Here is a 23256-nt window from a genome sequence, read left to right as displayed (position 1 = left end):
AAGGTTCTCTGTCCCTCAACTGAAACTACTCAGAACAGTGACTGTCATAAAAACAACTTTATCTGAAAGTGAGGGCTCTCGGGCAGGTGAGGTGGCATCCAATTATTAGAGAGAGGCTCTTTGCTCCAAGAACAAGCTCTACACAGAGCTCGGGACCCAAGGGAGGAGCGAGGTGAGGGCCAAGGTGCCCAGGCACCGCTGGGGTTCTGTGTCCCCAGTCCGCCACCCCGCTCAGTGCCAGGTCCATCCAACAAGTTGGCAAACCCAAGGCTAAGCTGGGCACCAAGGTGAGGGCAGCTGGAGTGAGGAGGAGACGGCCTAGGAAGAGACCAGGACTGCCAGGTGCATGAAACCAGATGAGGCCCAAACCCACCACCCCGAGGACATCAGTCCCCCGGAGAGGGTGAAGTTAGGCTGTGGGCACTGGGACTCTCAGCCTCGCAAGGGCCAGTTCCTTGCCAGTAGGTGCTATTGCTGGCAGGGACACACAGGTCACAGGAGGGAGGCCGGGGGAGGGGGGGAAATGGAGGAGCCACGCCCTGACCGCACCTGCCGGCTGGCTGGACACCAGAGCCTCTGGGGAGAGTGAAGGGAGCAGAGGGGTGGCTGCCTAAACTAGAGCCTCGAGCCAACGTGAGTGTGAACAGAGGGGACCACCGGGCTGGGCCCACACCAGAGAAGTCGGCCAGGGCCCTGCGGCGCCCGTGGCCCAGGCTCACCTGTACTGGAACCTCCGGGGGTCCCGCCGCCGGTCCCTGCTATTGTGGAAGTGCGGGCATGCGTAGCCCTGGCGGCACAGGCGCGGCGGCTTGGGGCACTGCTCTGTCTTGTAGCTGCCTAGCACGAAGTTGGTATCTGAAAAACAGGGGTCCACACGGAAACGTGCACACGTGTGCTCACGGCAGCCACACAGCCAAAAGGTGTCCATCAGCAGATGATGGGTAAACGCCATGTGGCCCAGCCATGTGGTGGAGCATCACTCGGCCATGAAGAGGAGTGAAGCACTGACACGTGCTACAACGTGGATGAGACTTTAACAATCTGAACACACAATGCTGAGTGAGAGAAGCAGACACAGAAGGCACATGTTGTATGATTCTACTTATAGGAAACATCCAAAACAGGCAAATCCATAGACAGAAAGTAGATTAGTGGGTATCAGGGGCTGGGGCTTCCTTGGGGAGACTAGATAGAGTTTTAGAACCAGATAAAAGTGATGGGTGCACAACACTGTGAACATACTAAAAACCTCTGAAATACACTTTAAAATGGCTCATTTTACACCCAATAAAGTACCATACAAATTTAAAAAATAAATAAATAAAAATAAATTAAATGGCTCATTTTAACCCCAAGGTAAATGATGGGCGCTGGGTGATGCTGACATGTCAATGCAGGCTCTCAGCTGTGACAAACATCCCACTGCAGGGGGGCTGCCGTGTGTACGGAGGTACCAGGTATGTGAGGACTCCCTGAACTTTCCACAATGTGGAACCTAAAACTGCTCTAAAAAAAATAAAGTCTATTTTTTAAGTAGTTAATTTCATGTTACCTGAATTTTATCTCAAAGCAAAAATAAACACAAAAACCACCAGGGGTCATTTAAAAGCAGTAATGGATGAAAGGAGATTCTTGAAAATCATACCCATTCTTGGGTTGGTTAATAACTGACCCTCCCCATTTTTTTTTTTTTTTTAAACAAAGGACATTGTTTTTAATTACACTTGCCCAGGGGGGCTGACCCTCAAGGCATGGAGGGGAAGACAGTGGAGGGAGGCTGTGTTGCCGGGCCAACCCCGGGAGCCACGCCCAGGACACGCTTCCACACCCACATTTAATGGCACCACCCCCCACACACCAAACTCAGTTCCAAATAACTGATAAAATGACAAGGGACGTGAACCACACAGCAGGGCACAGAGAGGACAAAAGGAGTTTAAACAGAAAAGACGATTTTAAGAAAATAAAAATTGTAAGACATTTGTTCACAAGCATTGACAGAGGACCTCCAACAGACATGAGGTCCTGCGCTGAGTGGCATGAACCACAAAGAAGTGAGAGGCGTGGCAGTGCCTATGAGTCACAAGGGCTCCGGGACGCCCTTTAGTGGGTGACGGATGAGCGGTCCACCCAGATGTGGAGAATTATTCAGCAATAAGAAGAAAGGTGCTAAGATAATATGAGAAAAAAAAAGAAGAAAGGTGCTACCGAGCCCCAAAGAGACACAGGGAGCCCTGAATGCACAGCACTAAGTGCAAAGGCTACACACTGTGTGATCCCAACTGTAAGACAAAACAATGGGCGAAAGATCAGTGGCCACCAGCAGTGGAGCAGAGAGGACCTTAGGGCAGTGACACTACCTGCATGACATCATAATGGAGGATCCGTGTCTTTACACATTTGCCCAAACCCGGAGAATGCACAATGCAGGGGTAAACTGTGCTGTTAATTAATAATCATGTATCAATATTGGTTGTCAATTCTAACAAATGTTACCTCATCAACACAAGACATTCATGATGTGTAATTTTTTTGTTAACCGAAAACTTCCCTAAAAAATAAAATCTACTAATTAAAAATCCAAACCATGGGCGCTGAGGGTTAGTTACCCGGCCAGACCCGACCTAGCGCCTCCTCCCACCTTCCCTTCCTCAAGCTCAGCCCACCTGACAGTGACAAGAGAGGACCTGTACCCCCACCTGCACCACAAGCCAGAGCTCACAGGTGGAGCCTGTGGTCCAGGACCAGGGAGACCGAGGGGCTGCAACAAGAGAAGGACAAGCCCCGAGGCAGGGAGCTGTGGGCGCAGCCCTCCCTCTGTGCAATCCTCTCCCCAGAGGGACATGGCGATGCTGGGACCCCCATATATGCTGTGGGTCCAGGCCCCCCACACCACAGGCGCGATGGAAGGCTAGGATCCTCAGCGCTCCTGCAGGGCCCGGCCTGAGGCCTGGGCATCAGGAAGGCCTGGGCAGTCACCTTTGTTAATTCGTCCCTGGGCCCAGGGTGGCATAGGATTCGGCGGGTGGGGGAAAGACCCTTGTAGGGAATTCATCACTGAAGTAAGCGCAGCCTTGAAGCGTTTACGTGCGTGAGAGCAAAGCCAGTCCAAGGAGACATGGCATTACTGAGGGGGTTTCTCTTAAAACCGCACCACCCTCGGGAAACATCCAAACAGGCAGCTCCACGGAGACACAGCCAGGCTAGTGGGTGCCAGGGCTGGGAAGGGGAGACCACTGATGGGCACGGGTTTCTGTCCGAGGTGATGGAAATGTTCTGGAACCAGACAGAGTTGATGGTTGCCCAACACTGTGGTGCACCAAATGCCACAGACCTGTGACTTTCAGATGGTTAAAATGGCACATTTACATGATGGGTATTTTACAATTAAGCAAACCTCACTGCCCATAGCCATCATCTGTGGAGGCTGCTGGGGACCAGGCTGGCTCTGGGACCAGACACCTAGCAGGAGCTGTGCCAGCCGTGCAGGCCCCTCCCCCAGAGCAGCCTGGGGACCAGATGGGCTGCTGGAGGGGCTGAGGGTAATGTGCTCGAATGGAACCTTGGTCTCCCCTCCTGACCTGTAAAGGGGGTGACGAGGTCCACCATGCAGGCATTTTACAGACAGAGGTGAGCCCCCCGCCCCAGCAGCGGCTGCAGGGTTACCTTGCCACCGGGGGTCCTCGCCCAGGATCTTCTCCATCAGGGCCTGGCTGGCCAAGACCCCAGGCTGCAGGTCAGGGACGCCATCCCCAGCACTGAGCTGGCCGTTCTGCAGGGCTTCCTGGGCCTGCAGCTCCCTGCAACCAAACGGCACGTGGTCACGGTGCTGCAGCCTGTCCGAAGCCTCCGACAGTGAGATAGCCACCGGCTTCTGTCACTTTATGAAGCCGCCTACGTGAGGGTTCAGGACGTGCAGCCCACAGCCTTGGGGCCCCCGTTCCAGGATGACAGTCTTGGCCCAAATCCCAAGAGCCTCAGAGCCGAGCGTGCGAGACGCCACAAGCTCCCTCGGGTCCGGGTCAGGAGGGAGGAGAAGGGTCACTTTCTCATTAGCAGTAAAATCAAGGCTCAGAAAGAGCTGCTTGAGGCAAGCAATGCCCGAAACACAGGGAGGAGAGTGGCTCCCGGCAGGACGGCCACTCACCTGATGTCACACACGGGCGGCCGCAGGTCCAGGGGGCCGTGCGCGAAGGCGCAGTGCAGCCCGTTCTTCACGCAGTGGCCCCGGGCATCTGTCTCATGGATGCATGTGCCCGTCTTATAGTAGCGCAGGTGATACTTGCGCTCCGTGTCCCCGGTCGTCCGGTGCAGGTACGGACATCTGGGAAGCAGAAGACGACATGCACCGTCTGGGCCCTGGGGCCACCACGGTGTCAACCTGCTCCCAGCAACTGGTTCTTGTCTCCTTTTCCCAAACACCTGCTCTAGTCGGAGGATGAACAGCACTGGACAGAGCACCCGCCCCTGCTCCAGACCCTCCCCCACGGCACTCAGACCCCCACAAATCCCTCAATTACACATGGGAGAAAAATACAACACCCAAGTTACCCGAAAATCACCCTTCATAATTTTTTGAATAAAGTGGAAAACAAAGTTCCCCCATCAAGTAAGGGGCTGGCGGCCTCTCCCATCCCCCGTCCAGGTCCTTTCAGGGACCCCTCGAGGGAGGTGGAGGAGCCTGGAAGGGCTGGAGAAGGACGCTGCGGGGAGACAGGCTGGGGAGAAGCAGCTGGGGGGAGGCACGGATGGGGCAGCATCCCACAGGCCACACAAAGGCCCAGAGCCACGCACTTCCAGGGAGAGCCACACGCGGCTCCCTGAGCAGCAAGGGTTAGGGTTAGGGTAAGGGCTCCCGCTGCAGGGATGTGGCAGCGGCAGAGGTGGCAGTGGCAGAGGTGGCATGGACGGTTCCAGAAGACATGGGGCAGGGCACTGAGCCCGCCTCAAGGTCAGTCCCTCCAGACAAGAGCCAGAGACCCAGAAGAAAGAGAGGGGATACGCAGAGAACTCTGAGCAGCCCCGGAGTGGCCCAAGGCCAAGGCAGAGCCATGGCTGCAAGTCCCCAGATCTAAAAACAAGGGCATCACCCCCAGAGATGGCTGGGGAGCATTGTGTGGGGCTTGGGAAAGGTCCACTCCCACCTCGCTGCCTTGCAGGCTGTGGACCTGGGTGCTGGGAGCACCTGTGGGGGTGGGGGGCTCCCCATGCAGAGCACAGATGGATGGACAAGACCAAAAGTAAAAGAAAAAACGACTTAGGGACCAACCAGTTTAAACCCCCATCTGGTAAGATGAAGAAACAGAGGCTCAGAGTTCGGACAGCTCACCCCAGACCTTAAGGAACACCTTGGGTGTGCAGGCCATGAGAGCAGGACAGAGAGGACGCCATGCCCCGGCAAGTCCCCGGGTCCCCTGGAGCCAACCAAGCAAAAGGCAAATGCTGTGGGCCCAGAAGATCCAGATGCACTCCCGGAAGAGCTGGGGTCTCGAAGATACATGTGCCCCCACGATCACAGCAGCACAAGTCACAAGAGCTTAAAGCTGGAAATAACCCGAGTGTCCACCAGCTGATGGATGGATGAACAAAAACATGGTCCATCCAGACAGTGGAATGAGCACTGGTACAGGCTACAACAGGGATGAACCTTGAAAACATTCTGTTAAGTGAAAGAAGCCAGACACAAAAGGACAAATACTGTGTGGGTCCATTCCCATGAGGTCCCTAAAGCAGTCAAATTCATAGCAACAGAAAGTAGAGAGTGGGGGTAGGATAGGGAGGGTGGGAGGGAGGGAGATGCAAGAGGGAAGAGATATGGGGACATATGTATATGTATAACTGATCCACTTTGTTATAAAGCAGAAACTGACACACCATTGTAAAGCAATTATCCTCTAATAAAGATGTTTTAAAAAAAAGAAAGAAAAAAAGAAAGAAAAAAAAAATATATCATGTACTACCTAAATCTTTTTATAGCATGCTGATGAAACAGAGAATAATATATTACTGTTTCAAAGAACGTGTTTGAAAACAATTATACTAAGCATTTTCTCATTTTTATTAAGTCAATAAATATGTATTAAATATGTGAGTATAATAAACAGAATAAAGAAAACAAACAAACAAAAAAAGAAAGTAGAGGGTGGGTGCCAGGGGCTGGGGGAGGGAGAGGGGGAGTGAGTGTGTAATGGGACAAAATTTCTGTCTGGAAGGAAGAGTCTGGAAATAGATGGAGGTCATGGTTGTACAACTTTGTGAATGTAATTAATGCCACTGAATTGCACATTTAAAAATGGTTAAGTGCACCACAACTACTGAGCCTGCGCTCTAGAGCCTGTGAGCCACAACTACTGAGCCCATGTGCCACAACTACTGAAGCCTGCATGCCTAGAGCCCATGCTCCGCAACAAGAGAAGTCACCGCAGTGAGAAGCCCCCGCTCGCCAGAACTAGTGAAAGCCTGCACGCAGCAACGAAGACGCAACGCAGCCAAAAATAAGTAAATTAATTAATTTAAAAGATGGTTAAAATGGCAAACTTTATGAATGTTATCACAACTTTAAACAAAGCCCATTGGAGACAGAGAAGAGAGAGATGGTCTCTATGTTTGTGTTGAAATACACCACACTTACAGGGAAGTGTGTCACAGGTCATACCTGGATGGCCTGTGGCATTTCACAAACTGACACCTGAGTGACAGCACCCAGTTCAAGAGGACAGAACACAGCCAGCCCCTCGGGCCCCTCACATGGGCACAAGGTGGAGGTGATGACCACACTCTCTTGTGAGTGGCGGGAACTGAAAATGAGGCAATTCCTCCAATTAACTCTGCACAAACACTTCTGGGGCAATCCCAGCTGTCGTTGCCAATCACCAAAGATCCGTGAGAAAAAGGAAAAGCAGAAGATGGAGAAAGCAGTTTAGACTAGCTGGTCCCCACCTTGTGAAAAGAGAAAAGAAAAAACTTAAAGAATTATGACTGCATTACATACAGACAAGAAAAAGGAAACACTGCCTGTGCAGACAGTGCTCTCTGTGCCCAAATAGGAGCTGTCTCCTTCGTGTGCTTAAAGATAAGTTCCAAGGAACATTTTCAGGACGTGTGAGTGAAATGGTCAAATATCTGCTTAGGATTTTTACTCTATTAGGTACTGACGCAGCCTTGATTAAAATCCCTCACTATAGAGTTACATCTTACATTTTGAGCTCCTCCAAGAGCTCCTGTGCATCTCCTCACAAGCACTGGTGTGTAACTCAGTCTCTGGGTCCCCAGAGAGGTGAGGCTGTCATGGAGCAGTCTCTGCCACACCAAGGAACCTGTTCTAGAACAAGGAACCCCCTCCCACTTTTCACATTAATATATAGACTAATATCACTAACAAAGAATGTGTAGAAATAGAGACGCCAGGAACTCACAGAACAATGGGCTAGAGAAATAAACAAGGAACTTATAAAAGAGAAAATGCAAAGGGTCTCGACCACTGAGAGGCACTCATCTTGCTTCTGATAAGAGAAATACACCTGGAGGCCCACCTGTTCCCGGGCAAAACCCCAGGCGCAGGGCTATAGTAAACCAACACTGCTGCTGGCAAGAACGCCAAGTGAAAGGCATCAAGAGGATAGGTGCCATTACCCTCTGTCCCAGCAATCCCCAAAGACAGACTGGCACACAGAGGTAAAAAGAAGTTTTGTTCGTAATCACCAAAGGCTGGAGACAACCGAGTTGTGGGATAAACTTCAAGGGAGCTCAGCGTGGCTTGGAGGAATGGGCAGTCTGTGTGGACGGCTTTGGAGGGGGCACCAGGTGGTACCGTGAGGGAAAAGCACTAAGAAGAGGGAGTGCAGGACTTCCCTCGTGGCACAGTGGTTAAGAATCCGCCTGCCAATGTAGGGGACATGGGTTTGAGCCCTGGTCTGGGAATATCCCACATGCTGTGGAGCAACTAAGTCCATGTGCCACAACTACTGAGCCTGCGCTCTAGAGCCCGTGAGCCACAACTACTGAGCCCACATGGCATAACTACTGAAGCCCACGCGCCTAGAGCCCGTGCTCCGCAACAAGAGAAGCCACCGCAATGAGAAGCCCGCACACCACAACGAAGAGTAGTCTTCGCTCGCCGCAACTGGAGAAAGCCCGCGTGCAGCAACAAAGACCCAACACAGCCAAAAATAAAATAAATAAATAAATAAATAAATTTATTAAAAAAATAAAGAAAAGGGAGTGTCGCACCCTGTGGTTTACATCGGAAGGTGGGGGAGGGGAACAAGAATACAGATACGTCTGCTTATATCAAAAATTATGGAAGGAGGAGCTATTGTTTCATGGGGACAGAGTTTCAGTTTGAAGATGGAAAAGTTCTGGAGGTGGATGATGGTGATGGCTGCACAACACTGCAAATAAACTTAACTCCACTAAACTGTACAATTAAAAAAGCTAAGATGATAAATTTAATGTTATGTATGTTTTACTACAATAAAAAATAAAATAAAATGACTTTAATAGGAAAATGGCCATTTTGCAAAAACAGTTCCAATCTTCAGAAACACTCACAATCTACTATAAGTTAAAGCAAAAGAATTCCAGAGTCTGGGGAGAAGGGGACCAGCACATCAGAGCTGAGGCACTGCCTGTTGGTTTATCTACAGAACCCAGTCCGCATAGCCGTGCTGAAGCAGGACCACACGGACCACAGGCATCGCCAATGCGCTAACTGCAGGGTGTGGCAAAGGCTGCGTGCACCCCCACAGCTCAGGGGAGTGAATGTGGTGGGTGACACCTCCCCCATTTCCTCATGTTCCCTAATGGTCCCTCAGGTCAGCTCTAAGCATCATTTTGTTTCCTTGCCAGTACCATCACTGGGGCAACCAGAGCCCGGCCAAGGTTCCCCCTCTCGCCAGCACTGAGCACCGAACAGGCAGTATTATTTCACTAGGGGCATGTCACCTCTGCGTATTACATGACTTCAAAGCATAAGCTAAGATTAAAATATTGGAGGACATTTAATGAAAAGAAAATGGCTTCACCTAAGAACATCTAAGAGGCAAAAGGGAAAACCTTAGAGAAAACACAATGGCAGAACGTAGACCCTCACTGAAGCGGGGAAGAGGCTGGTGGGAACCCCAGGGGTCAGCCCAATACCACGTGCAGATGCTTCCTCACCACAGGAGTTCACTCATCCATCCGGGGGGGCCACTGACAGCCCTGTAGCACCTGTAATGTGATTCAGTTCCACAGCCCGCCAAATTCAGGGTGGCACCTGTGGTTCTCAAAACCATCCATGACAATTAGTGACCCAATCAGTGTAAATAAAACAAGGCTCCATGGATGGTGTGATGCAGCAGTACATGCCAGACACAGGTCTGCCATGATGCTCTGGAACCACTGAAACTAGGAGGGAGGGGTAAAGAGGAACATGGCAGGGGCTTGAGGCTGCTGTCTGTGTTTCCAGGAGAGCCAGAAATCATCCCCTTCCTTCCTGAAACTCACCCAAAACAAAGGTGGACCCACAAACTCAGTTCCACTATACATCAACATCGGTCAGCAAGCCAGGCTGGAGCGCATCACAACCACCTGGATGGTCTGCTAACCCCAGACCATCTGATCTCGGCGGAAACCTTGGGTAGAAACTGCTGGCAAGTTCCCAGGTGATGCTGCTGCTGCTGATCTGGGGGCCGCACTGGGAGAACCACTGGGCTGAGACGGACACTCAAGCACAACATGATGCTCTCCTAGTCCTCAGGGAGCTCAGGCATAGGTGGGGACCAGAATACAGCACAGAAAAAACTGAGGTGTGAACTGGACCAGAACCGAGCAGCAGATATGGAAAATGAGTGGCAGCAGAAAAATGGGAAAAGGAAGACCTGTGTGCCACAGACAACTGGGGATGGCGAAAAGGTGGGGCTTGTGGGGAGAAGCTTGAGTGTCCCCCTCTTCTGTGACACTAGGGGTGGGGGGTTGCCAGTTAACCCCATGTGGACCACACACCCATCCATTCAGCCCGGCACCCCCAGCCTCTGGCTTCCAAGGGCTGCCCTGGACTCTCGAGCCAGGCCAGCGACCCCTCATTAATCCCTAACATGGACCATCAGCTCGGCAACAAGTCCACCTCCCTCCTCTGTGCCCAAAAAGCTGCCACCCTCTCCGAGGAACCTGTCTCTGCTGAGGCCGTCTCCCCACTAGCCTCCAAGGAGCACCAGAGCTCCCTGTGCCAGTCGCTCCCTCCCAGTCACCTCCTCATCCCTGGCCCTTCAATCAAAGCAGGAGGGCCTGAAATGCTACAATCACTCTCACATTCTTCTGCTTCTTCTACATACTGGTCTCTGATAGGTCCAACTCAGTCACCTAATTGTAATTTCTTTCCTTAAGTTGGCTGATTTGTAAAGCCTGTGTCTTCCTCTAGACTGTTAAGTAGCTCCCTGACTCCTAAATATTATGTTCTAACGTGGCCTGCCCTTGGCTTTCACCTCACCCCGAATGCCCAAGCAGAGTTCACTTATATGGTCAGTTTAAACAGCAACAGCTTATAACCATCCTGAAGTGAACGGACTTTCACCTAAGCCTTAGGTCCTAGGATACCTGACTTTTTAAAATTAAACATTGCAGGAGCATCTCTCAACAGACAAGTCAGACTAAGGACAAGTATGACACAGCAGGCACACCAAGACTTGGGCATATAGAAAAGTTTCTGTACATCAGCAAGCTCCCACAGTGCCCAAATTCACGGCTGGGAGGTCCCAGGCAACGTGCAGAGAGGAGGGAGGGAGGTGTGGGGAAAAATGCTGGGCCTGCCAGGTGAAAACATGGTAGGGAGCCCTACCAACAACAAGGCAGATCTCTAGAGCCAATCTGGAAAGTTATAGCACAGTAATGGGGCAGGCTCACTTCTTATTAAAACCAAGAAAACCTATAAAATGTGGGGTCTGGAGGGCCGCCTCCAGGGACTGCCTGCTTGTGGGAGAAGGAGGGTTATCAGAAAAGAGGATGGTCACTTTGTACTCTGTATAGTTGGGGACTGCTTGTATTGTCTGCCAATGAAAATGTTCCCCTGGAGGGGCCCCTCAGACCCCTGGAAGGGCCTTTGCTTTTTATGCGTCAGAACCTACCTCTGTAAACGCACCTGACATGCATTTACAAGCACAAAACGGACACATGGTCTCCTGGGAGCGGAAGCACACCTAGGTTACAGGTGGGAAGACCCGCCCTGACGGTCTATGGTCCAGCGCAGCAAACAGGACTAGCTGGGGGCTGGGTCTGTCCCCACCCACTGCCTCTCTCAGAGTAGATTTCAGGATGTGGCTGGACCGCGACAAACCTCCGGCCAAGCTTCGCTCCGGCAAGCAAGCGTCGCTTTCTTCAAAATCCCAGCCTGAGAAATACCTGCGACGGATCCGCACGGGTGGGAACAGCGACCCTGTGGGGTGGGCCGGCCCTCAAGCTCGGAGGCAGCGCCCGCTCAGCCGACTCGCTCTTGGCCGACTACAGAGGGCGCGTAGCGAGCTGCAGACCCAGGCGGTCCAGCCGCGCCGCGGGGAGGCCAGTTCCCACGGGGGCGGGGCGGGGCTCACGTGACCTGGACGGCCAATCGAGGCCCGCGCCGGGGAAGGGGCGTGCCCGCCAGAACAAAGGGCGCCGCGAGAGGGAGGACCTGGGGCGCTAGCACTGAGGGGCCTTCCCGGCCACAGGGTGCCCGCTGGCGGAGGGTGACAGTGGGGTGGGGTGGTGGGGGGATGTGGCGGACGGGGAGGGGCCACGGAAGGAGGGGTGACAGAGAGAGGGGGAGGGTGACTGCGCACGGAGTAAAAGGGGTGACAGAGGGGGTGCCCATGGGGAGGAGGAGATGAGGGGGCTACCCAGAGATGACAGCTGGAGTACTCACAGGGGGTGGAGGTGACAGATGGGGAGGGGTCACTGGGAGGAGGATGACAGTGAGAGGGGAAGGGTGACGGACTACCCGCTAATGAAAAGGGGTGACAGCGGGGGTGTGACAGCGGGGGAGGAGTGCCTGCAAATGAAAAGGGGTGACAGAAGGGGAGGGGGCCCCAGGAGGAGAGGTGACAGCAAGGGGGGAGAATGACCACCTGCCTAGGACAGGAGTTGACATCACAGGGGTGCCAACCCTCTTGGGGGTCCCACCCTCCTGGCCACGGCTCAGCCCCACAGCGCCCCCATCAAGCTCCAAGAACTTGTGCTTATGTCACCTGATATTGGCTGAAGGGTCTTTGGTCTCTGATACATATTCATGATTTACAATAACAGGTTGGTAGTACATATGCCCAAAATAGACATTTCAAGAACCAATGAACTGAAATAAAAGGAAAGCCCTTTCCTTGCTCTGAAAGGTAGTATCTATTTACAGATTCCATGGCAACGCTGCACGAGCTAGAATATGTAATTCAACAGGACAAACTCTGGGAAAGTCTATCTCCCGTGGAATGAGTGGTAATTACTAAGGAGAGATTCTCAGGGGAGATGTCTGGCCTGTCAAACACTTCCTATGGGACTGAAGCAAGTCATGTCTTGTGCTCACTAAAAGTCACAAACAAAATCTTTAATAAGACACATGTACTTTCATACTGTGTGTACATGTACACAGGATGCACCCAAAACAGTATCAAACAACCATCTTAGTCCCATTCTTCTTCTCAATGATAACCTGCTAACCTGCATGCTATCTGGACTATATGTTAATTTTTTTTTTTTTTGGCTGCACCATGCGGCTTGCGGGATCTTAGCTCCCTTACCAGGGACTGAACCTGGGCCCTCGGCAGTGAAAGCCCGGAGTCGTAACCACTGGACCGCCAGGGAATTCCCCATGTTAATGTTTTTGCAATAAATAATTGTAATATTTAACTAATATTTGAGTCCAGCTTAAAATGACCATCCACAGGTAGGTGTCCACTGCAGCACTCTTCATTCCGTAGGAACTGGACCCCACCCTGGATATCCAGCAATGGGGCCAAATCCATACCAGGACATTCAGACTCCGGAACCCAAAACAGCTGTTAAAATATGCTTTCTTTCTGGCACAGTGGTTAAGAATATGCCTGCCAATGCAAAGGACGCGGGTTCAAGCCCTGGTCTGGGAAGATCCCATATGCTGGGGAGCAACTAAGCCCGTGCACCACAACTACTGAGCCTGCACTCTAGAGCCCACGAGCCACAACTACTGAGCCTGCATGCCACAACTACTGAAGCCCGCGCGTCTAGAGCCCATGCTCCACAACAAGAGAAGCCACCACAATGAGAAGCCCGCGCACCACAACGAAGAGTAGCCCCCGCTCTCTGCAACTAAAGAAAGCCCTCACGGAACAACGAAGACCGAACACAGCCAAAAAATAAAATTAATTAATTAATTTAAAAAATATATATGCTTTCTTTTCATGCATTAAAAGCATCACCAGTTAAAAAAAAAAAAAAAAGCATCACCAGTGAGGGGACTTCCCTGGCAGCCCAGAGGTTAAGAATCTATGCTTCTGCTGCAGGGGGTGCAGGTTCGAACCCTCATGGGGGAAACTAAGATCCCACATGCCATGCGGTGCAGCCAAAAAAAAAAAAAAAAGCTTCACCAGTGAATACTGCCAAATAGTCCAAATAGTCCCCCATCCTGGACTCTGGAATGGGGTCAGACATGCTAGGTGACTGGATCCCTGCATCAGGGTCTCAGCAGTGGCCCCTGGGGGCAACTCAGGACTTAAGGTCCAGAGAGGTGACTGACGTGGCCAAGGGATATGAGGGACCAGAGGCCAGGCCTTAGCTAGACAAAAATATCTCTCTTCTGTAGACCCATTTGCAGAAAACAGCAGCTCAAGATGCAATTAAATAATGCATTTTTAAAACTTCACAGAAGTATAATACCATCTTAACCAAAGTGGAGCTGGCTACATTATTTCCACAGGCTCCAGGCTGCCTTAACAACAACCCTATGTAACTATCTGGTGTTCAATTAAAAACCTTTCAAGAAATATATAAAGCTTTTAAGATGATCACCATAGGTCAAAAGTTTACTCCCTGACCTAAGCATTTTTGAAAATGAAGAACAGATTCACATGGGTCTCCCTGTGCAGCAGCGTGAAAGTTGTCTTTAAAAGGGACCATACCTGGAGAACCACCTCCCTTCAGAGGGTCAGGGGAGGAAGCCTACAGCGCCTCCCCCAGATCAGACCAGGATCCAACAGAAGCTGAACAAGCTGCTCTTTCCAAGAGGCCCTGGGGCACAGCGCCACCACCTCACCTCCAGGTGGGGATGGATAGGCTCTTCTCAAACGGCCCACAGGAAAAAAGCAAGACCTCCCTCTACCAATCTCTGCCAGTTATATGAATGTACAATCTGACTTGTACTTTCCGTGTTTTCCTATTCTACATATTTCAAAATGAAGACATCTGTTCACAACACCATTAGAAAACTTGTGAAAAAAAAAAGGCAACCAAAACAAAACCTTGATTTCCTAAACTTTAAAAGTGCTACACAAATAACTTTCCTATCAATTTTTTTAAAAATAAACATATAAACAGAAAGAAAGGAACCATTCCAGAAACATTTGCACAATGTGAGCAAACCTTCTAACAAGCTCTCTGACCAAAAGGCAACTGACAACTACAAAATGGTTCTAAACTCAAAAGGTTTACCTCATAAGGGTTGGTTCTAATGCAGGGAATTTACAGAACTGGGTGGCAATCAAAAGTGGGAAGTGCAGCAAAATCGGTTTGTCCCGTACAGGGTTATCCCCCAGCCAGATGTGGTTCTTCCCACACTGGCCAAGAAATAGGGAAATGTCCCCACCAAGACCAGCGGTCACGGGAAAACTTCATAGTGAAGACTGGGCCCTGCAGGTGCCAGGTGCTGGAAAGCCCAGGTCCGCCACCCACTCAGGTGTGGGGGCCATGCTGCCCCGCGCAGCCGCGCACACTCACTCGTCGCCGTCGGGGCACAAGCCGCTGGCCTCGTCGTACTTGGAGCAGTACACGTCCGGGCTGTAGTTAAAAGTGCCGTCGCGCCTGCGGAGCGGTCTGCGCCGACGCTGATTTAGGAAATGCCAATGGAAACAGGTAAATGGCCTGTGCTGGGTGCACTTGTGCTGCACAAACAGGGAGCACTGCTCTGTCCTAAACTCCTTTAGATACCTAAAAAGACAAACAGCGTTGGGGTCGCTTCCGTCGCCACCGCCGCCGGCGGGCGGCCCGAGAACTCGTGGGCAGGGGTCAGATCCCGTGCGCCCGAGGGCCCCGACCCCAGGCGCGATCCCCCACTCTGCCGACCCCCTTCCCGCCTCTCCCCACCCAGGTGCGTTTCTCAGACCCCAGGCACGATCCCACATCCCCGACCCCAGATGCGACCTTCGACCCCAGGTGCAAACCCCCATCCTCTATCCCAGGCATGGTCCCAGATTCCAGGTGCGACCCCAGACCCCAGGTGCAGCCCCCCATCTCCAATCGCAGGCACAATCCCCTAACCCAGGTGAAACTCCCCATCCCCGACCCCAAGTGCGACCCCCGACCCCAGGCGCCGCTATCCATCCCAGACCCCAGGTGTGATCCCCAAGCTCAGGTGCAACCTCTCACTCCGAGTTCAGACACCCTACCCACCCCACCCGCCCCCGCAAGCCCAGTCGCGTTCCTCGGGTCCCAGGAATGGTTTGCCAATCCCAGACACGGTCCCCGACCCCAGGCGCGACCCCGCAGAATCCAGGCGCGGACTCCTGGCCCAAGGCGCAGCGTCCCCCATCTCCGATCTCAGGCGTAACACCCACTCCGACTCCAGACGATCCCTGACGGCCTCCCCCCCGCGGAGCCCGGGCGAGTTCCCGGACCTCAGGCGCGATCCCTCAGACCCCATGCACAGCCTCCTCATGCAAAACACAGACGCGACCCCCAATTTCAGGTGCGATACCCCGACTCCAGGAACGCCCGGGTCCCCAAGCCCCAGAACCATCCCTGACCCCAGGAGGAGGCAGCCGGAGCCCAGATGGCCGCCCTCCGCCCGAGCCCAGACGCGGTCCCCAATCCCCGACTACAGGCGCGTTCTCGGCGGCCCCCGACCCACGACCCCAGGCGCTGTTCCCCGATCCCCAACCCAGGCGCGTGGACCCCCGACCTCGTCCTCCAGCCCCCAAGCCCAGGTGCCACCCCAGACCCTGGGCGCCGCCTCCTGAGCTCAGGCGGCGGTAGCTGAGTAGGATGGTGGTCCACCAGCCCAGAGTCCAGGCGCGGCGCGGAGGCTGGAGGGCCGGCTGGCCAGGGGGCTGCAAGGGAGAGGCAGGGGGCGGGGGGAACGGGGAGAGGGGCGGCGCGGGGCCCCAGGCCGCACCCGGAGGCAGCTCCCAGGCCCAGGGGCGCGGGGGCGCGGGCCGGGGGCGCGCGGGGCCGCCCCCTGCCCCGCCCCCGCTCCCGCCGCGGCCGGCCCGGGCACTGACCTGTAGTGGGTCGGCTTCTCGGTCTGCGGGGGGGACCCGCTCAACGCCGCCGCCGCCGCTTTCGAAACCGACGGCATTTTCAGTCAAAACAATGCAGCGCGCATGCGCCGCGCGGGCCCGCCCCCGCCCCTCCGGATCTCCCCCCTCGCGGAGCCCACCCGCGCCCCCCGCCGGGACGGCCACGCCCCCGCCACGCCCCCATCCGGCGCCCAGCGCAGTGCCGGAGGCCCAGTGAACTTCCCAGCACCAGGCGCCAAGCGGGGACCAGCGCGCACCCCAAACCACGCCATGCCCCGAGCCCGCCGCCTCGGCCGGACGCCTCCACCCACCGTGCCCCCCCGGCCTCCACGTTCACAGCCCATCTTGCACTTGCTTGGTCCCGTTCCCGCTGCCGCCTTCAACGCACCACGGCTGCCCCACGCGCCCTGAACGCCCTGACAGCGCCCTGAGCAGCTCCAGGCTCCGAGACGGAGCCAACAGGTCCCGAGGAGACAGCGCGCCCAGGCTGCTCACACTCGCCTTCATTCGTTCTATGACCCCCGGGTTGGGTGCTGACACCGCGAAGAGTGGCTACAGTTGCTTAGGGCTTGGTGTGGGGGAGAGAGGGGGAAAGGAGGCCTGACTGCTCATGGGTAGCGAGTTTCTTTTAGGAGTACGCACAGGCCCTAAAATTACATCGTGGTAATGGTTGCCGCTACGAATACACTAAAAAATCAATTGTATACTTTAAATGGGTGAATTGAATAATATGTGAACTACATTATCAATAGAGCTGATTTTTAAAAAAGAATCCAAAGGCTCGAGGTCAAGGGGGAGACAGACCGACAGACAGACACACACACACAAACACACACACACGCACGCACGCGCGCGCGCGCGCCCTCTTCATCAACAGGGTGGGCGGGGATGCACAGAGGGTGGGAACTCTGGGAGGCAGGCACCAGCTGCCACCCCCGGTAAGCCCTACCACTCAGGGCCCCAGCTCATCTGACCCTGGAGGAGGAAGCAGGGTGTGTATTTCGGGAGGGAGAACCCAGACCCAGAGTACATTGTTTTGTAAATATATAGCATGAAACACTTTTTTTTTTTTTGGCCGGGCTGCACGGTTTGAGATCTCAGAGTTCTAACCACTGGATCGCCAGGGAATTCCTGAGACATTATTTAAAATTTTCAACCTCGCTAGTAATTTTTTTTAATGCAAATTAAAACAAGGAAGAGCCCATGGAGCAGGCAGACTTTTTGTTGTTCTTAACAGCAACCCACAATGCTGGTGACCTGCAGCAAGAAAAGCCCTTAAAGGAAGTGTGGCTGGGAGGACGAATGGGTACTGACCTTTACAGAAAATAATCTGTTCCATTTCTAGAAACTCCAACCTAAAAAAGAATGAGATTCAGACAAAGATGTACAAAGATAATTATCAAAGTTATTTGGCAAAAACTTAAAGAGCACCTCACAGAGAATGACAATGCTTCCTGAGAATTGTTAATGACAAGAAAAATGCTCCTACTTAAGTAACAAAACGAAGCAAGATACTGCAGTTCCATACGTTTGTTCCCAAGCATGTAAGTTTCTGGTTTTTTTTTTTAACACAAGTAATACAGTAAAATAAGCCATCACTTGCTGGTGGGATGAATGACTACTTTCTTTATATGTTCACATCGTCTAAAGGAATTACTACCTCTACAAACATTACATTTAAACCTGGAAATTAAAATGGCAAAAAATCAACATGATACTTTTGAAGAAAATCAAGCAGAAGAATGAAACAAGGCCCATGAATTCTTTGGAGGAGGACTAAACAGATCTTGAAGACTGCCAGGATGCAGGGAATGAGAAAGAAGTTTAAGATATTTCCAAAGTCCCGAGCTGGGAAGGATACAGAGCAAAGAAACAGGTTTGGGGAGAGCTTAACTCTGTTTTGGACCTAAGGAGCTTGAGGAACCTGTAAAGTCCAGTAGAGAAGTATAGAGAGCCACCTCGAGCTTAAAAAAGGAAGTTGGGGGCTCAAGATAAAGAAATTTGGGGATCTTTGCTGTAGAGGTGGGAGAAAAGATGCCTACCCAAGAGGCACCTTCCTTGAAGAGAGCAAAGAGAACTGTGACAGGCTGTAAAGATTGTCATTTTTCATGCTTTTGAAGAATGTTCTTAAAAGGCTGGAGTAGTACCCAGACGTTAAAATTTTTAAAAATCCAAGGAAAAGAGGTTACCTAAGTCGATGGCCTCATATCTTCCAAGCCTCAGCAGCTTGGAAGATATGAGGCCATCGACTTAGGTAACCTCTTTTCCTTGGATTTTTTAAAACACAATCTTCTCCATCTTCTGCCCAACAGTGCTCACAGCAGTTACCTCTAGGTGGTGGGATTATTACTGTTTCTGATTCTCTACCTTTTGCTTATTACACTGTTTAACTTTTCCAGATAAATCATATTGCTTTGGTCATATGAAAATTATTTTTAATTAAAACAAAATTTCTTCTTGTTAGTTCTGACTTTTTTTCCTGCAGAGGCTAGTGAGAGTAAAGTCAGGGTTCAGGTTTGAATGACTGTTGCTCAAATAAAATGGTTCACAACCAAATAGGTCACAACCACACCAGGTCAGAGAAAGGACATCTTAGTTCTTTGCTCCCAGTGGAACTAATGATGTAGCCTGAGCCATGATTAGGTCAATCCTTCTGAATCTTGGTCTCTTCATCTTTAAAAAAAATATATACTTGTCTTAGCACCACCTCCCTGACAAGCATAATTTACCAAGGCGGGCCAGACCTTGGCCAAGGCCTTGTGAGAAGCCAGTACACTGCCATACAGTCAGTGGTCTTCAACCATCCGAGTGAGAGAAATTTCCAGTTAACTTTGGCACCAAAGATATGCCATGATAAAACGTTCCACTAGAACCTTAAGTAAATAAAATCTTCCCTTTTATGCATCTTGTATTTAATCCAGAATTAAGAAAGTTTCCTACTAAGCAGTACTTGAAAACATATCATTTACATACCCCAAATATTGCCTCTAAATTGTCCATAAAAATATTTATCAATGTTATTCCACTCAGAAAGTTGTTGCCTTGCTAAAATTAAAAACTGGAAGAGAGGTGAGAAAGTGTTCCACAATTAACGTTTAGGTTTCTTTCCTCAGTTCCTATTCTGGAAAAAACAAACAAACAAACAAAGGAACTGAAAAGACTAGAAGGCTCCCTTTTTTAAATGAAATGCAAAAAAAAAAACAACCAAAAAACCAAACATTGGCTTAATTCCACATTACCAAATTAATATTTATTGTTAGTCTGTTAAACTAACATCAATTTATACACATCATGGTACACTGTAAAACAAAACGTTTAACTCTTGTGCCAGTTATTCTGTCTCAGAAAGCAAATGACCTGCAAAGTGGATCACACTGGATTACAAGTGTCACCAGCATCCCTTTGGAAACGTGATAATGTTGTACAAAGACATCCCAAATCCAACAGCACACGCTGCAGCCAAAACCCTTTCTATAGACCTGAAAAGTCTTTTGGACGTATTCGATGGCAACAAGTATCAGGCAAAGAGCCGGTTCCGATTTGCTGACATTCTGCTGTGCCTTCAACGAGTCAGCTTTGCCAGGCGCGCCATCCAAGTCCTTCAGTCTGGGGACGCGCATAACCAGGACAGAAACGGTCAAACGCGACGTCAAAGCCTAAAGACTGAGGTCTGTTCCCTCGCTGCTGGCACCCCGTTAAGTTCTCGCCCCATGGGCCACCGGACTTCCAGGCTCTTCAGAACGATCGCTGGGCTCCGGTACCTCTTCTTCCAACATCCGTCCCAACCACCGGTCCGCGCTGGTCTCCTGTCTAAAAAAGCACCAGATGACCAGAACCATGAGGCACAAGCTGAAGGGCAGCACCCTCCACCAGGGCCGCTGCTGCTCCCTTCCTAGGGAGTGCTTCACTGTCCAGCGGAACGGGATGGCTTTGCTGGAGGAAAACTGAAGGGGGCGGTCAGGGTCAACCTCTTCCTCACCCTCGGCCGCGGGCTGGGCACCAGCCCGGCCACCGGGCGGAGGATGCAGACTTCGGAAAGGCCAGCGCACGAGCCTCAGTACCCGGAGGGCCCTGGAAGAGAGAGAACAGTGAGCGCACCCGCCCGCCGTTCTCACCCTAGGTCCCGCCGAGACCGCGCGGACCTCACCCAGCAGCCGGCGCCCGCAGGACGCAGCTCATCGCGACCCCGGCTCCGCACTCGGCGCCGCCGCGCGCAGCGTCGCGTCACTTCCGTCGCGCGAAGCCGGAAGCCGCGCGCTGTTCCTGGCCTCCGCTCACGACTACAGAACGTGGACCCACTCGCGCAACGGAAATGACTCACGGCCTCAGGCGGCCTCTTCCGTCGTAGACCCGCCCCCGGCCGGCCGCGCTGGCATGCCGGGAAATGTAGTTCGCCGCCGGTCCTAAGAGGAACTAGCGGGCAGGTTCCTAGGCTTCCGCGCCGGGCTTGAGGCCGGCCGACGGGGACGGGATGCTGGCGTCGTCCTCCGACGAGCTCGCATCAGCGCGGGTCTCACCGTCGGCCAGGCTCGCCTGAGATCGGGGCCCTGAGCCCACCCTCCACACCCTTCCCGCCAGGCAGGCGCAGCCCCTGGACGCCTCCGCCCCGGGGCCTGGCGACGCCGTTTTGCTCTTTTCATTGGACTTTCAGCCGCGGAGTCATCTTGTCCCCTCGACTAGTGTCCGCCGCCCCATGGCCGCGGACCCTCACCCAGCCCTGGCGCTTTGCGTTGCTCTGTGCTGCGCACGAATAGCCGCGTCTACACCACCCGCCCTGCGGGACAGGCATTTCTGCGCACTGCTCAGCCGCAGGGCCGCCATCTCTCACCCACCGCAGCAGAGCACGCCCACGGCTGTCACCGGGAAGCCAGCAGGCACTCGGACAAGTCTCTCTCTCCAGGCCAGCGGAACCACCAGTGCAGAGCCTAGCGCGCCATCATCTTTGTGGATGGAGGCTGCAGCCTGCTCGGGGGGAACCTTCCCATCCACCTTAGGAGTCAGGCCGGGAGGGTCACCCTCGGGCTGTCCTGGGACTTCCTGTCTACCCAGTTCCCCAGTTGACTTCATAGGGAAGCTGCTGGAGCCTTCTGCCTTCAAGGCAAACTAGCCCTGGCTCTGCTGAGCCGTCCTGTCTGGAGACCACATAGGAGCACCCAGGCGTCATCGCAGACTATGTGGAGACGTGGAGATGTGCTGGGGGTTGGGGGTGGGGGTTGACGGTGACAAAATCAGGTTACGAGGCCACCTTGTGAACTGTGACGACTGAAAAAAAAAAAAAAAGCACAACGTGTGAGTTTTTCTGCCAGTTTTTGCCAGAGCACAGAGGGCCTCATTCCTGATCTCTGCCCTGAACTCCTTTAAGGGTGTGTTGAAGGTCAGTGACTGCAGTGTCAGGTGACTTCATTCTTGTAGAACCGGGTGACAAGCAACAATTTTCAGTTGGCAGCTGTAATGTGCTGCCTCCTGGTTCAGAATCTTTGCCTCTGGAGCATCTCCTGCACCTGCTTTCTAGCAGGAGAAGCACCAGCCTCGGGGACCAGTTCTTCACCTCTCAGGAAGTCTAGAGACACTTAAGCAAGGGTGGCGGGCTGGAGGTGTTCCTAGCTCAGCAGCATCTGGGAGATCTCCCCACCCTGGGAAGACCAAACCTGGACGCCTGGTGGCAGCTCAGCTGCAAAGCCAGGACTGTGTTCAGAGCTGCTATGTCAACAGAGGCACCTGTGTGCCCACATCCTCCTCACTGGGCCCCACCCCACCTGTTCCACCCCAGAACCCCACCCAGAATCACTGCCAAACCAGTTCGACCACAGGGAACCCCAGGAGCACCTACTGTGGGCGGGAGGATGGACCAGAATCATTCTGGTGTGCAGCCTGTAGGGCTTCCTGGAGGAGGTGGAGATCAAAGAGGCCTGAGGTTGGGGTGGAGCTGCTGACTGCAGCTTATGCAGCCACCTGGTTGGTATGCTGATTTAGGGCATCTGGGTAAAAGCTGCCCTGGGACAGCAGAGGGGGTGCAGAGCTGGGGGTCAACGGCAGGGGCTAGGGCTTCACCCCCAGGCAGGGCAGCCTCCAAAGGGTCACTAAACCTGTCCCACTGCTTTGGATGGGTGACAGAAATAAGACATCTCAGACAAGCACCCCTCGAGCCTCTGCTTCCTCAGTTGTAAAATGGGCATCTCCTGTCCTTCGCAGGCTGCTTCCAGGACTGGTGCTATGCCTGGGAAGCCCTCTGCCAGTCCCTGAGACAGCTGTTAAGACTGATAAGGGGACGGCATGGAAGTGTCCTTCCATCCTGAGGCAGTGGAGGGCTCCTTTACTGCCATCAGGCTCCTAGGGTGCTCTGAGGCCAGAGTGTGGGAGGAGCAGCGCAGGCCCACAACAAAGACTTAGCAAATCCACATGTCCAGTGGACCTCTCCTCTGTCCCCAAGTCCTGCTGGCACTGGTCTCCATTCTAGGTGAAGGCATGATGCAAAGGACGTGGGTCCTGCAGAGTCTGAGGAGGACAGCAGGCCTTGATCTCCGGGAGCTGGCCTGATGCTCAGAGCTGGGCTCTCCTGTAGGATGTAAACAATTTCAGAGAACACCAGTGTTGGACCAGGCTTCTCCGTGACCATGGTGGCTCAAGACCCCTTTATAATCACATCTGAACACAGGCAAAACATGGAAGTGGCCCAAAAAAGACCAAATACCCCCTTCCTGGCTAATGGGAGGGACCCTGGTCCTTTACCAACCATGGCTGGAGCCTTGCCTCATCTGCCCTCCTTCTGGATAAGATATATTAAAGATGCTATACTGGGTAGAATGATGTCCCTCCAAATTCTTATCCC

General features: G+C 52.8%; 2 protein-coding genes across 2 annotated transcripts in view; both read right to left on the bottom strand.

The window, feature by feature from the left end:
• Positions 1–16502, bottom strand: part of UNKL (unk like zinc finger) — a gene marked incomplete at its 3' end in the record, with an annotated part of 42775 nt that extends 26273 nt beyond the window's left edge. Inside the window, exons 1-5 of the mRNA XM_082669592.1 lie at positions 16410–16502; positions 14911–15120; positions 4148–4324; positions 3667–3800; positions 720–855 (exon numbers count right to left, since the gene is read on the bottom strand). Of these exons, the coding sequence (XP_082525718.1) occupies positions 720–855; positions 3667–3800; positions 4148–4324; positions 14911–15120; positions 16410–16486 (734 nt within the window). The 5' untranslated portion in view covers positions 16487–16502. The remainder of the gene's footprint in view (positions 1–719; positions 856–3666; positions 3801–4147; positions 4325–14910; positions 15121–16409) is intronic.
• A 3161-nt stretch (positions 16503–19663) lies between these two features.
• Positions 19664–20670, bottom strand: UQCC4 (ubiquinol-cytochrome c reductase complex assembly factor 4). The gene is made up of 2 exons (XM_082671375.1): positions 20575–20670; positions 19664–20498 (listed from the first exon to the last, which is right to left on the bottom strand). The coding sequence occupies exons 1-2, from the start codon at positions 20604–20606 to the stop codon at positions 20123–20125; spliced, it is 408 nt and encodes a 135-aa protein (XP_082527501.1). The 5' UTR covers positions 20607–20670; the 3' UTR covers positions 19664–20122.
• Between the last annotated feature and the right edge of the window lie 2586 nt (positions 20671–23256).

Source organism: Grampus griseus, assembly GCF_964374135.1.
Source record: "Grampus griseus genome assembly, chromosome: 14".
Taxonomy (NCBI): domain Eukaryota; kingdom Metazoa; phylum Chordata; class Mammalia; order Artiodactyla; family Delphinidae; genus Grampus; species Grampus griseus.
Note: the sequence above shows the minus strand (reverse complement) of the source record. Positions and strands in the feature narration are given on the sequence as shown.